The sequence below is a fragment of the Boleophthalmus pectinirostris genome, unplaced genomic scaffold (genome assembly GCF_026225935.1).
Source record: "Boleophthalmus pectinirostris isolate CB_2022bp ecotype Guang Dong unplaced genomic scaffold, ASM2622593v1 HiC_scaffold_5, whole genome shotgun sequence".
NCBI lineage: Eukaryota > Metazoa > Chordata > Actinopteri > Gobiiformes > Gobiidae > Boleophthalmus > Boleophthalmus pectinirostris.
Genome location: NW_026571404.1, coordinates 15,999,675 through 16,014,657, shown reverse-complemented (window position 1 = coordinate 16,014,657; position 14,983 = coordinate 15,999,675). Strand labels below are relative to the sequence as shown.

The following is a 14,983-nucleotide window of genomic DNA, read 5'->3' as shown; positions in this document are numbered from 1 at the left end:
GAATATTCATCAGTATAATTTTAAACATATCTACCTCCATGGAGAACAAACAGGTGACGCTATCAGGCTAAGTTACAGGTCAGATCTGGGGAGAGGTGACTGTAAACTAAATGCTAAAAAAACAAACTAAGCTCTTTTTTAATGCTTTATAAAAATATGTTTTTGTACAAATGTTTATTCTTTAAAAATTAGGAAAGTCACCTGTGTTCATATCCTGAGTATTACGTTCTTACCTTAACTTGAACCAGAGCACATCTGCTAATATTACATTAATTCACTGACTGGATGCTTTTGTTAAACCAACTCTAAGTCAAGATATTATTGTAGCCATTAAATTAAATGATTTTAAAAATAGTGAATTTTAGAGTGACAGGAAAGTCATATTTTCTCTGGCCAGCAACTGAACCACGTTGAACAGCTATGGTTTGAAAATCCTCAGGGACATTGACAAATATTTTTCTGCCAGGAAAAATAAAATCTTTAAAAGCTCTTCCTGTGACATCTATGAAACATTTTAGGTTCAATTTGACTCATACGTGTTGAAAGAACTGACAGAATAAAATACAGCATAATGAACTGCATATAAATGTACCATTGGGGGCACTGGTCCTTTCCACTAAAATAAAAAAAGTGTGATTGAAGAAGTAGGTCAGTAAAGCACCTAAAAGCATTATTTAAAACTGGCCCTCTTTACCATGAGTCCTTTTCCAAAGCCAGGCCCACAATGCGTCACCCCTTCACCACAGCTCTTTTGCACTGAGGAGGGCTGAGCTCATCTTTCTGCAGCTCTGATGTAGCTGTTGTCTCTCACTCTGTGGTTACTCCAGTAATAGAAACGCACCAAAACTGCTTACCACAAAACCTTTTAGCCGATTCTGCTCCTCCTTCACCTCTTTTCCCATGGTTCTTTGCAGCTCAGTTCCCACGGTGCCCTGCTCCCTGGTTGAAGGGTCGACCTCTTCTCTGGGGGGACTGGGGCTGGTGGGTGGTGGTGCAGCCCTGTCAGTCCTGTAACAGAAAGATGGAGGTTAGCACGGTGCTGACACAAGTATTTTTGAGTCCACAGTAAACTCCTATTATGGCCTGAACTCTGCTACCACTGTTTGTGCTTTTGGCCTGGAATAGTTTTAAAAAGCACAGCTGTTGAAACACACCAGATGATGTCATATTTATGTGTCTAAAAATAGCGTTTTGACGTGAGAGCTCTTGGGTTGATAAATATTTTTCAAAGTACAAGATGTTGATAGAAGAAGATATCTTAAGTTTTGCTGCACTTGACCTTAAATGACCATGGCACAGAATCAACCACTTGTTTCTTGGGAAAAGCACATACTAGATATAAACAAATATCATTTCTTGTCAAAAATGTAGCTATTTTTGTGCGAAATAAGAAATGACTTTGACGTTATTGGTTACATAAGTGATTTAATAAACAAATGAGTACTGAATACATGATACTGTGGCAGTCTTATGAACATAGAAGTAATACATTTCTCTTACCTGAGAGTTTTCTGCAGAAGTGCCCATGACTCTTTGATTTCACTTTGTTTCTGAATGACGCCAGTCGCTAGAGCAGGGTGCAGATTAGAGAGCTGGGACACACTCACATCCAGCATCTGCCCAACATAGAAATAATTTATATAGTTAAAGCTCAAGTACCCAACATTTTCTATTCAATTTGTTCATTTTGTTTCCCTCCTCATGAAGTGTATTTTTAAAAGAGGACCTTCTGACAGAATCAGACTGTTACAAACTGTCTTAATCTAATTGTAAGAAAAAAAACAAACATGTGAGTCACTATTACGGTTTGGGCTGCTTCACTTTTCTGTCTGACAAAGTGTTTTTAAAGCTGTTAGTGGTCAAAAAAATCCATGCATGTGAATACTAGTGATGTACCAAATGGAAAGATTCAAATACCTATTTACCCCAGTTTTAAGTTTTCAGGATCGACTCAATAATTTGACATACCATGATTTGACCTGCAATGTCTCGGATTTCCTGGTCTCCGAGTTTGTCCAGCTCCTTAGATCCAGATGCACCTTTTCTCTAAAATAAGGAAAAGTAAAATGTGCAGAAATATCACTTCATAACTTTATGTGAAAATTTACATTGTAAGCTTCCATTCCCTATTTGTGGTCTTTTAGAAGAAAATATACAGATATATTTTTTTATGGCTGGTGATATATTATTTATGCTGATTTCACATTTCTCCAAAAACAACTATATCTTAAATGTAACCTATATTTACATACTGTTTACTCAAATATACACAAATATATTTACCATGTTGTGAATGGCCAGTAATATATTATCAGCTTGTTGGTAGAAGGATGACACCTCCAAAGCCAGCTGCAGATTTTCATGATAGTTCTTCAGATGAGCTTGTACTTTGAGCCACCTAAACACACATAAGAGACAGTACATTGGGATAATTTTGAGGCCTTCTTGACTCCTCTGTGTTTCATGCATCATACCAGTTCATCTCAAAGGACCATGTGTACATTTTATTGACGTGTTTCCTCCTGTTGCCGACGTTTTTCCCATCTGTCTTGCCTTGCTTCTCCAGTTTGAGGGCTAAGTGGTTAATTTCCTCATAGAGATTCCTGTAGAGCTGCTCATCCTAAAAGAAAAAAGGAAAACGTGACATCAGCAGCTATCTTTGCTATATCTTTAAGCTCTGTGGTTTTATTCAAAATGTCTTCATTATTTCTTCAAAATAATATGTTAGATGCAAAAACACAGGTAATGCTATCAGGCCAAGTTACAGGTCAAATCTGTGGAGAAGTGAGTGTAAGAATACAAGTTTTCCAAATTATTATTAAGCAAATAAAACACTGTAAGATTCATTCAGAACAAAGCAATAACATCTACATAGGGCAAGCAAGTAGAAACAGAGAAAGAGTCCAACTATGACATCAGCTGTCTTTGCCATACACCCCAGGCAGACAAATTAGCTCCAGTGGTAGGATCCTGTAAATAATTATTGGGAAAATCTCCAGAAAATTGGACAATAAGCTGCATACATATGGATTTTGTTGACCATGAATGTAATCATGGGTCTATAAATGCCATGTTACAGCACTCACCTGTTTCAGATCTAAAATCTTTCTGGTCAGCTGCATCTTGTCCACACTCTCCCCAAGGACATTGACCAGAGACGTGGGCTCTTCCTGCTGGCACACACAACAGCGCTCAGGGCGATAATTTACAAGGAAACAAGCCATTATTTTAGTGGAGGATTACACCACACTGCCATGACTGCTTTAGTAGGAGACATTATACAGAAAACCTTAACCCAGAAAGGGAAAATAAGCACATTGCAAGATATGCTGCACATTCTCCTCTATCATGACCGAATAACTATAATTATAACCATTATTAATTGCTAAACTATTTTCCAGAGAACCTGTTTTTGCACGAGTTTGTTAAAAAATATAATGAAAACATGCTGTGTGGGGTAAAAGAACCCACAGAATTAAAAATTAAATTAAATGTGTGCTGTGAAACTTTTCTACTGGAGGGGATGCTACTTGCTTGTCATTCAGATGCCTAGAATGTTCCACAGTATGACATTAAACTTATTTATCTTGCATTTCTTGCATTTCTTGCATTTCTCGTCCTCATGTCAGTAATTAGTGGTGTAGCCCTATTTTTAAACCTGGTATAATCCTGTCATAGATCTGGTGGTACTCAGACAGCTAAATATATTTTCATAGGTGGTACTTGTGGTACTTGGCTGTGAAAAGTTGGAGATCTTCTGTAATAGTTGACTTATCATTGCAGTGTGTTGCTGAATGCACTAACCTTCTCCTTGATCCACGCCTCCAGTTTCTCCACTTTAGTGTTGAACTCTTGAAGGTTCTTGGCCCCACCCAAAGCCCTCGTCTGATTGGCTGCAGTCTGCTTCAGTGTCTGCCATTGGTCCCGGAGTTGGCTCAGCTGTTTCTTCACCAGGTCTGAAGTCGGGTTCATCTTGCAGATCAATTGTTCCCCCATCTAATAACAGTAATAATAGTGATTATCATTGTTAATAATATATTTTTTCAGCTCACTTTTCATATGTTCATTAGTTTCAGGTTTATAGTTTAGGACTTTTGACTATTTAAGAGACATATGGTAATATTTTATTTTGAACTCTTAACTGCAGCGGTCCTAATTTTCCATCAGTCTTAAACTCATGAGTTACTGTACCTGGTTTAGTTGAATCAAGGTGTTTTCAAAGTCTTTGAGGTCCCTCTGCAGAGTCTGACAGGCCTCCTCCCCGTCCTGTAGGTGTAAGTGTTCAATATTACGGCCATCCTTCAGGTCCTGGAGCTTCCCCTTTATCCATGCTTCTGCCTGCAGTTACCAAAAATGAGACATATTAACAAAAATGTAATAATCAATAACTACGTTGTAAATGTTGCAACAGTTTGCTGCAGCAAAACTTGAATTTCTCTCGGGATCAATAAAGTATTTCTCTCTCTCTCTCTCTCTCTCTCTCTCTCTGTCTCTCTTATAATTCAGGAAAGTAGAGATGTCAAGAATGTTGTACATGATTATTAAACCATTCACTCTTTATACAATCTAAAGTTACAGTGCTGTACTAAAAACAGTCCTTTGTTTTTAGTGTTGTTTTATGCAGTGCAGACATTTCTATTGGCAACTATGGGACCTTTCTTAATAAATGTTTTGTCTGGATGAACTGCCTTTACTGGTATGAGGTCATTGCTCCAGGTCAAGAGTGGCCAAACCCAAAACTGTTGAAAAATACATGTTTGTTTTTATTAGTTAACTGAGTCCAGAGGAATCCTGAGCACACCCATTCAGACTACATACAATTAGACTTCCCTTTTCTTCCAAGATGACTCATTAAATTGCAATGAACCTGCACTGGACAGAGCTTTGAATGTGCATGCTTTTCAGACTTGCTCCAATGCATTATTAAAAAATTCCAAGGATGAAGTTCACGAAAGAAATTCTTAGTCTGCCCTGTGCACTGATTAATGGACTACAACAAGACATGGCAAGGCACAGGCAAAAAAGATTATTGGGATCTCGCATAAACTACTAAAGAGAAACACGAGTAAACTGCATCTTCATAAGTGGAAAGAGTAGAGATTAAATTGACCAGTAACTAGTAAAACTCCACCTAACTACTTATTCTAGGCTTTCTGCTCTGGTCCATATAAATTCTTATAACCTTATATAATTAGTTAACTAATTTGGTCAACCAGGGGTGTGTCCATACTTGCAAAAACCCAACATTAAAATTGGGACTAAACCAGAATTAAACCAGGACTAGAACAGGGCCAAACCAAGTCTACGTTAGAAGTAAACTGGACTCAAATCAGAATCAAATAAGTCTCCAGAAACACCACTGATCGATTTATCAACTAAAGGACTAGACATAGACTGCTATATCGGTCAGAATCACCCCTGCCAATCGGCCCAAAAATACTAGCAGATTGTTTTTTCTCTGGAATCTAAACAACAATCATCCGTCATGAAAATATATACAGTATATCAGTCAATTTCTAAATTAAACCCAAAAATATCTGCGCAGCAATGAAAAATATGTCCCCAAATGCAAATCAATAACTGTCAAGAACACTGAGTCGAACTGTAAACAATTTTTTTTTTGTCCAGATTGAAGAGATGATGTCACTTCTTGAGAGGGAGTTCAGTCATTAACTTTATAAGGCCCTGGGGCACGGAGGTATTTCTGGGTTCAAGCAGAAGGAAAAGAGCTTGACAAAACAGGCCTGCCCCTATCTTCTGGCATTGGCTCCCATGGCATAAAGTGACCTCATACAGGAAGTCTATGATTCCCTTGTTTCTTCCTGCGTGCGCTCCACAACAATGGCCTGTTTATCCAAATTTACAGTAAAGGCTTAGTGGGACCATGAAGAATAGAGTTAATGAATGCAGCTGTTGATGAATGAGTTGCTTCTCCTGTCTCCATGGCGCCTCAGTCAGTCCAAAGATACTATAGTTATTTACTGTATCGAGGGCATCACAGTGGGCACCTCCAACAATCAAGAGCTTTGACTCAGAGAAATAAATACATATGGCTTCTAATATTAAACATGGACAATACAGGAATTTAGCAAGCACTATGTAATGCACAAGAAAAAAACTTTCCTCTCAAAACCACATGTTTTTCCTTCAAAAATAGGTGGATAGAAATGTATTTAAAGCCTCCATGCTGATCACCGCAATCTGCAAGTAGAGATCACAACACCAACTTTAAATGTTACAATTTTGTGACAAGAAAACTCAAGATTTGTAAAAGTTTAATGTGATAAAACAGTATCGATATTGTGGGCTGCTGTATCGATATATCACCAAGAGTATATATATATATTTTTTTGTATATTTTACTAAAGCACTACAGTTTTGTTGCTTGTTCAGAGGAAGGAAACTCATTTATGCAACACGTTTGACATATTCACTGTTTTGATGAGTAAAATGTGTGTTTCATATTAACTTTGCACAAGAAGTGGTTTAACACAGACTTTTAGTATCACAGCCACAATTTAGGCATTAACTTTTACATCAAATCGCTTTGAAATATATCACATTGAACCGAAAGTGCACTGTATCGAGGTATGTAACGTATCATAGCCTATGTATCGAGGTATGTATCGTATCGCCATCGTATACCCAAGCCCTACTCACAACTGACTCCATGACCAAACCACGGCAAAATCCTTCATTCACTTTCACTGACATTGTCTAACAGATTACCATCGCTATGTGAGCAGGTTTATAAAAATTTACTTTTAAATAAATAAGTGACGTTAATGTGGCATAAACAGTCAGATAAAAAACCACTTTAATAATATGATCACAGTTATAGATAACTAAGGAAAACTGACATCTGCAAGTGGTTTGATCAATTGCACAGGCCTATCAAGCACTAAAAATACTACGATAAATGAATGGCCAGGCAGCCATCAGTGTAACAGCTGTTCACTATGAATCCTGTCTGGTTCATGTGGCATTCTGCTCTGCTCCTCTGGTTTAAAACATCAGGGGCTTTTAAATGTCCTCTACCTGGAAAGCTCACTTCCACTTCTTCTAGCGGCTATGTAATACTAAAATAACACATTTTCATCAGGCGGAGCAGTCAGGCAAATCTCTGTAAAACAAGCAAGTCCCCTGGTATCACAACCCTGGCCTTTTCAAACACACTCTCAAATAATACTGTTTTTTCTGTAAATATAACACTAAGTCATTCCCCTTAAGATCCATGGCCAACCGAGTTTGTTAACTTTTACAATGTGTTACAGAGACATTTAGACATATCACTACTACATCAGACTGTATGTTTAACTTAACCAACACATCTTAAACTGATACTGTTAACTCAGAACAGGCTATTACTTCAATACTCAGTAAACGTTTTGATGACAATGCCAAATGCTAATCAAAATGTCCCCCATTCAAAACCCACAGTAAAATCAGCTTGTATGTGGCCAGCGCAGGCAGCGGTGAGATAACAGAACCAGTTGTGCTGCTTGGCTGAGTGTCTCTGGGCCAAAGGCGTGAAGAGAAGGAGCCAAACAATGATCTCATCCTGAAATAATTGCTTCACTTGTGGCGGGCCCCCGTCCCTCCTCTGCTCGCCTGTACACAATGAATACAGGGCTTGGACCAAGTAACATCCAGGACATATTTCTATTCAATGGGTCATGAGACAAGCGGCGTGTCCATCATTTCCGCACTCAAATAAATGTACTTGTTATTTGTTAGCCCCATTGCATAATTGCCTCTGTCATTTTTCAAATACAAAAACAAACTGCCAATGTCAATAAGATGGTTGGAGCTGTTAAACTTAAGCAGTTACTCTATGAGACCAGAGGTTTATTCTAATTCTCTAATTTCTATAAAAGCAGTTTTTCTTCACTATAGTCAACTTTAATTTAATTTCAATTTACATAAAACCTATTTACCAATAACATAAATTACAGTGGATACTAATTTGAATTTCCTTGTTAACATTACAGCACCACCCTTTTTGGTACTGAAGCTGAAAAAGCTGGATTGGTAGCCAGGCTGGTGCCACCTAGTGCCTCCGCTCAATTTAATTTCTCTCCAGTGACTAGGTCAGGAATTGGAATACACTAGACAGTTTGATAGAGCCAATCAGCGAAGAGCTGTGAAGCCATGACGTCAAACTCAAGCGCCTGTCTGGGTCCCTTTTGTGGTACAGCACAACAGTAAACAAAGCGGTCGAAATGGATGTAGACGAAGCCATACATTCTGTGTTGGCATCGAGGATTTAAAGCCAGAACAAAGAGAATGTTTGGTGAATTTTATCAAGGGGAAAGACGTTATTGTCCTTCTTCCTACAGGATTTGAGAAAAGCTTAATACACCAGTTAGACCAGTCATGACCAAATAGCAGTGACTGGTTAAATAAAAAATGACCCGCGTACCATCGAGCGAACGAATCGTAACGCTGCGAGATTAGACGGTTTCCATGAAGTGAAACCCGTTGATGAATCAGACTACTGGATAGGTGCATCCCTAAAAAAAATAACTACCATGTTGATTTAAACTGTTCTGCCACTTAAAATTATTACCACTGTCAATTTTATTTCAGAGTGGGGGTCCTGAGTTGGTTACACTAATAATTTGGGGGCCTGAAATGTTTGGAATCCCCTGGTCTATTGCTCATTGAGAAATCAAACGTTAGCAGCATATTTCTTAACACAGCTGTGGTAAATACTTATGGGGTTTATGTCATTCACCTGCAGCGCTTCCCTGTTGAAGAGTGAGTTGCGTTGAGTGAAACAGTCAGTTTGGGGTGTAACACCTGGGGAGTCTTCAGCCTGAGACACTGGATCAACGTCTTTCCTCAAAGACTCAGTTTCAGGTGAGGAAATCTGCAACGACAGAAACAACATGTACTTATTAAGAAGTGTCACAGTAAATGTTTAAACTTGTTTGTCATACTAGGGACTGGGAAGCATTTCACACTTTTCAACATTTGGACTAAACACGGAATAAACTCAGTGCAAAACCTGAACTAGATCAGGACTAAACCAGGACTAGAACAGAACCAAACTCAGAACTGAACTGGCTCAAATCCAAATCAAGCTTGATAATAATAGAGTAAAACATAATAAAAACACTATTCATTCTTCTTTATTATTAATTTATTAATATTATAATAAACATTTTAAGACAATGGAATATGATTTTTTACTTAAAATAATATCAGTGTTATTCACCATTTAATCTTTTACTGGTTTTAATCAAAATAAAACTATTCAAGGTTTATATATGTGTTATTCTATGTGATTTCTTTTTTTTTGTTTTTTTTTGTTTAAATAAAGTTTCAATAGCGTACTAGTTTTGGTATTGATTAGCCTGGGTTTAAATTTTCTGGGCAAACCTAGTAACTATTCAGATCTTTGAAGCCAATTAGGTGAAGTGAAAGGTTACATGACTTTAATTAAAAAGCAGTGGTCCTCTTCCGTTAAAATAATCAGTCAAAGAAATGTTAGCACCATCATGTCTCAACTGCAGACATTATAAACACACTGACTCCAATTCCCTTCATAAAATCACTGTTGTAACCAATACTGTACATGGCACTGCTTCCCTAATGGACATGTTATTCTTGTGGTTGTCTAATCAGGAAACATCTGAGCACTGAGGAAATGAGCCTGTACAGATTCTTGGATGTCTGCTCTTACAGGTAAACATCACCTTGAAAGGAATTTGGCAATAAAACTACATCCTTCTCATTCCTGCATCCTCCTACAATTTTATCAGCCGTGCCATTCGGATTCAGAAAAAGAGCAGGAAAACTAGGCATTGTTATGGTTATAAAATAAGTAAAGTAGTGATGAGAGGAGTCGATTTAAAGATTTAAAGGGTCCATATTACGTTATAATGTTGCTTCCTCATCAAAAACAGACCACTCACACATGGTTAACACGCACATCCTGCAGATTCTCTCATACTAAAAACACAAACACAGGAAGAGCTCCACTGTGTTTTTGAAATCCGTACACTTTCACTACAATCATATGGATGATTTCAGCCCTGGAACTGCCAATCTCCACAGAACAAAAAGTAAAAGATAGATTTTAAAACTGTGGAGATGCAGACAGACAGAGGTTAATCAAACGTGTGAATGAAACAAAACTCAACTTCACGTATGTTTTGGTTTTGGATGAGGTAACACAGCATTATAACATGTCTAAAAGCTCACATTTTGGATAATATTGAACCTTTAAAGTGTTAAAAGGTGAAATAAGGCCACTGCTGTGTCAGAGTGTTTGTATTACCAGTCGTACCATTGGCTTTTTTCTTTTGTTAACATCTTCCCTGACCTCATGTTTTCCAGTGGGCCTTGCCTCTGCATGGTCTGCTCCACTCGCTGTTATAGAGCAGCTTTATCCACAATGATGACTTCAACGGGGGAGGACTGGCCAAATTCAACAGCTCACTGACTTTTAACAATATCCTTCAATATGTGGCACGGATTAAAAATTTGTTTGGAAGTTTAGGCCCGAAAAAAATAGACGTTTGTTTTAACCATCCGTATAACTCAATCATGTTTTTAGCCATAAACAAATGACTGACACACGCTGTTGAGACGTAACCCAACCCCAACCCAAGCACACAACAGTAACATTTACAAATGGTTTATCTTTTTAGGAGCCATGTTGTTTTAATACGCATTTTAACTGATTACTGACTGATTTGCACAAATACATTTAGCGTTATTATCCTCGGAGCGTGTGTGTGTGTGTGTGTGTGTGTGTGTGTGCGTGCGTGCGTGCGTGTGTGTGTGTGTGTGTGTGTGTGTGTGTGTGCGTGTGTGTGTGTGTGTGTGTGTGTGTGTGTGTGTGTGTGTGTGTGTGTGTGTGTGTGTGTGTGTGTGTGTGTGTGTGTGTGTGTGTGTGTGTGTGTTACCTGCAGCTGTGGCCCGGGCTGCTCCGCGCGCGCGTCACTCACGTGGGGCTGAGTTTGTGCCGACGCCTGCTCTTCGTGTTCTTCGCAGCTTTCTTTTCTCAGCAGCACCTAAAATCACCCATAAAGATACGCTAACGTCACATTGTAAACTTCGTACTCAAGGTAATCTTTTGTTATCTAAGTAGAGGAAATTACATGAATCTGCACACATAGATTACATGCTGCTTTGTTATGCTATGTTAATTATAGCCTAATGCTCTGTGCGTCAAAATAATATTTTAGCCTAACTAAAATACCTAGCTCACTGTAAATCCATTAAAGCTATCCCGTTTTAAATCCCTTTATTTTGGGTTTATTTTTGGTAATCATAACTTGGTATTCAGTTCCTACACTTCCAAAACGTTTGTTATTTAAGCAAATATTACAATATGACAATTACAATTACAATTACAAATAGCCTATCCAGGCTAAATGTGATATATTGTTAAATTCAGTTTTATCTTACCTTGAATTGAGATGTTGGTTTATTCTCGCAGCTCACTCCCACTATCCTGGGTAAAGTTTGTGGAGTGGAGCTGCTGTTGTTGTTGTTATTGTTGTTTTCTGTGGTCCCTTGCACAAACACACACGCGGTCTTGTTCACTGTCCTGTTCTCAGGTCGGTCCTTGTTTCCAGAGATGGTGATCTTCTTGATGGAGCGGGCAACTGCAGCAGCTGAGCAGATGTTCTGGTTGAGCTGGTCCTCTGCTGCCATGTCCGTCTCCTGTCTCACTGCAGACTGAGGCTGTACCGGGGACAAACGGGGTCCATTTGCACACACCGGGGAGCGGCTGAGGTAAAGAGAGTTCAAGTTGTGCTGCAGCGTGCAGTTATCCAAACTCGGGCTCTGTAGATAATCTGGTGCAAAGTCCTGACACTTTGACACAGCTGGGACAGACAGCCTGGTCCCTATGGTGAAGGGCTGGACCTTCCTCACTATGCTCTCAGACATGGCTTGGTCCCAAACACAATATAGTCCAGATTCTGTAGTCCAAATGATCCTCAGGAGTCAGGACAAAGTCATTCACATCCCTCACAGTCCTCTCTCCACTCCTCCTTGTGTCAGTCTGTTGAGCAGCGAGTGAAAGCACAAGTGAAAGTGGGCTGGAGCTTAGCTCTCCACCTTCTTGTGCATGTTGAGAATGCACAGCACACAGCCCAGGATGGCCTCTTTAGACTCCTGTGAGCGGAGACGCTCCCAGACGTGGCGGAGTGCTGAGCCCAGATGAGCAGCGCCTGAAGAGAGGGCTCTCCTGAGGAACTGTGCCACTGAGCCTGCCAGTCTGCTACTGAGCAGCCTGATAACCAGGGAGCGCAGCAGGAGCAACACTGCTGGCATGCTGCCTGACTGCGCTGAGCAGAAAAAAAAGTAGAAAAAAGGAGGGGAAAAGCAGAGGGCTGGTTAAGTGAGTGGATGAAGTCACCAGCTCTCCATTCTAAACTATTCTCTCTCTTTCTGTCTGTCAGGAATGACAAAGTGAAGAGGGCTGTAAATGCTGGCTGTCAAAACTTCCCCCCTGAACCTAAAGTCTCAGATAAGAGACATGCAGTAATGAAGTCAGAGCACAGACCCTGTCAGACCTCTTCACTCACAGCTTATCCTCCATGAGGTAATATCCTCAGGCTGCAGCACTGGACTCACACCCACACGGCCCGACCTTACCCCAGGAACACAGAAGAAGCTTTCCTCTGTCCCTCTGCTCAAAGCACTAAACAAAAAGAGCTTGTTTTAGACTATCTTCTTCCAGCCTCTGAGGCCTATGTGAGCGCTGACTGTGCGGGAGTGAAAGTGAGATCCTTAGCTTTGGACTTGACTTTTGCCTTTAGTGAAGCACAGTTGTCACATAAGTTACAGCTGAGGTCTTGGTCCAGCCTCTTTAGCAGAGTGTTTGGAACGACACACATGTGGAGGAGGGGGGTCAGTCAAACAGATGATGACCCCACAGCCCTGTGAGGTGGCTGGGCTTCAGCGCAGCACATGTTGGCCTGAATGATTGGTATGTCGGGGTGCTGTGCGTTTGTCAAGGGAACAGGGATTACCACAGAGGGCAGTGCAAAGAGAAAATATTTGCAGAGAAGAGAAAGGACACATTGGCGAAGCTCTTCCACAAAAGGAACTTTCTCTTTTCACTTTCAAGATTCCTGAAGTGACCCTAACACCTGGTCCTCCTGTTGGTGGAGCTACATCAAAACATGTTCAGTGAAACAAACATGAGTGTGTTTATTACGTATCCCATTTACAATATTAAAAATATTAGCAAAGGAATTTTGGTTGATCACAAACACTTATAAGATTACACAAAAATCTAAACTTCAAGATACTAAAAGTGAAAAACAAAAAAATCTGTTCAGATTTTAGTTTTACAATTTGAACAAGTTATCATTGTTTTATTTTGTTTTTCTCTTTTAATACTTCTATGCCATAAAACAGAACAAATGAGTCAGTTAATTAGTTTAGATTATTGTCTCCAATGTTTTTCACTAAATTCATTTTCAAAGTTGCATCTCAGACACTGTTTAAAATATACACCCACATTTAGTCTTTGTTTTACCTTTAAGTCTATCTAAACAGACAATCCAAATAGAGAGCAATTAAGATTATAATACTGTACTGTAACTTGGTGGGGGGTCTGGCTCTATGGAAATACAGCATTACGCTTATCTAACATGCATTTAAAAACATGTCTTCTAACTGTGAAGGCATGTGGTGACCTCTCCAGATAAGACCTGAAATTTGGCAACATCTGATATCTCCATGGAGAAGTTTAATGCCATACAATATTCCAGTCCAGCTAACAACTGACTTTTTCTTTTGCTGTTCTGGGCAAAGCAATATAATCTGTATGGAGACAAACAAGTAGCAGGCCCTCCATCAGAAATGCTCCACAGTGCATCTTTAAATGCAGATTTACCCTAAAAATCCTCAACCTTGACCTAAAAAACCTCAAAATCAGAATATCTTTTTTGAATAACACAGTTTAAAGGTCCCATATTACACTTATCCAAAGGTTGGCAGCTCAAAACTCGCTCTCGACATAAAACATCATTGGTTGAGCAGTCAGATCCACTGACCCACAGGTTGGCAGTGTGATTCTAGCTGCCACAGATAAATGCTGTGGATGTGTCCTTGGGCAAGAAACTTAACCCACCTCGCCCCTAGTGCCCACTGGTGTGTGAATGGGTGAGTGGTTCCTTGTTGAAAAGTGCTTGAAGGTGGAAAAATATGATATAAAAATTTTGTTTCTTCAAAAACATACCCAGAAATGTGCTTTGTTTCATTCACGCATATTTGAGTAATCCTTTATTATTAGTCTGTCTACATCTGTCTACAGTCTGTCTCAAAATGTTCTTTTCCACCATGTGATGTCATGTAGTTTTCAAGTAAACCACCTTTAGTTCAGTAAAGCAGGCAATTCCAGGGCAATCTTCCAAATCATTCAAATGATTCTAGTGAAGGTGTATGGAGTTTAGAGACACAATTGAGCACTTCTTGTATTGCCACAAGACATCACAAGTTGGAACAGAGTGTTTTCAATTTAAGAAAATAACCCAGCCTCAATATGCAGTGATAATGTGTTAAATATGTGTGAATGAACCAAAACAAAACTCCAGGTACTTTCTTTTTTGATGAGGAAACAGCATTATAACATAAATCAGAAAATAACGTAATATAGGCCCTTTAACCATGACCTAATAGTTCAACATATAGAAGAGCAGTTAATTTTACTAGCCACAACTCTGCTACTGCTTTCCATCTCTACTATGATTAACAGTGAAATATAAGGCCTTACAGAAAGTTCGCCAAAATGAGTTAATCACTTACTTCATTTACTTACATAACATGCATTAAGAAGAAAACCATACATGGCGCTGTGTTTTGAGCTTTACTGTTATATGTAGTAGCCATGGACTCGACATGGTTAACTGAGCACTGGGAACAGATCTGGTTTCACGGTGAAGTCATCTGAGGAAGAGTTTTAATGTGTTGCAGCTTGAAAGGAGAGATAAATCCACTGTCGACTCAAAGG

General features: G+C 39.3%; 2 protein-coding genes across 2 annotated transcripts in view; both read right to left on the bottom strand.

The window, feature by feature from the left end:
• Nucleotides 1-12,060, bottom strand: part of LOC110156831 (uncharacterized) — a 30,608-nt gene extending 18,548 nt beyond the window's left edge. Inside the window, exons 1-11 of the mRNA XM_055162959.1 lie at nt 11,422-12,060; nt 10,917-11,024; nt 8,738-8,872; nt 4,192-4,338; nt 3,805-3,996; nt 3,087-3,170; nt 2,475-2,620; nt 2,284-2,398; nt 1,969-2,046; nt 1,501-1,616; nt 855-1,008 (exon numbers count right to left, since the gene is read on the bottom strand). Coding sequence (XP_055018934.1) covers nt 855-1,008; nt 1,501-1,616; nt 1,969-2,046; nt 2,284-2,398; nt 2,475-2,620; nt 3,087-3,170; nt 3,805-3,996; nt 4,192-4,338; nt 8,738-8,872; nt 10,917-11,024; nt 11,422-11,907 — 1,761 coding nt within the window. The 5' untranslated portion in view covers nt 11,908-12,060. The remainder of the gene's footprint in view (nt 1-854; nt 1,009-1,500; nt 1,617-1,968; nt 2,047-2,283; nt 2,399-2,474; nt 2,621-3,086; nt 3,171-3,804; nt 3,997-4,191; nt 4,339-8,737; nt 8,873-10,916; nt 11,025-11,421) is intronic.
• Nucleotides 12,061-12,066: 6 nt separating this feature from the next.
• On the bottom strand, nt 12,067-12,294 carry LOC129411560 (protein myomixer-like). The gene has a single exon (XM_055162783.1). The coding sequence runs from the start codon at nt 12,292-12,294 to the stop codon at nt 12,067-12,069; it is 228 nt and encodes a 75-aa protein (XP_055018758.1).
• Nucleotides 12,295-14,983: the final 2,689 nt, after the last annotated feature.

Excerpts from the sequence above, each read along its gene's own strand:
- LOC129411560 (XM_055162783.1), bottom strand. The coding sequence starts at position 12,294 with ATGCCAGCAGTGTTGCTCCTGCTGCGCTCCCTGGTTATCAGGCTGCTC.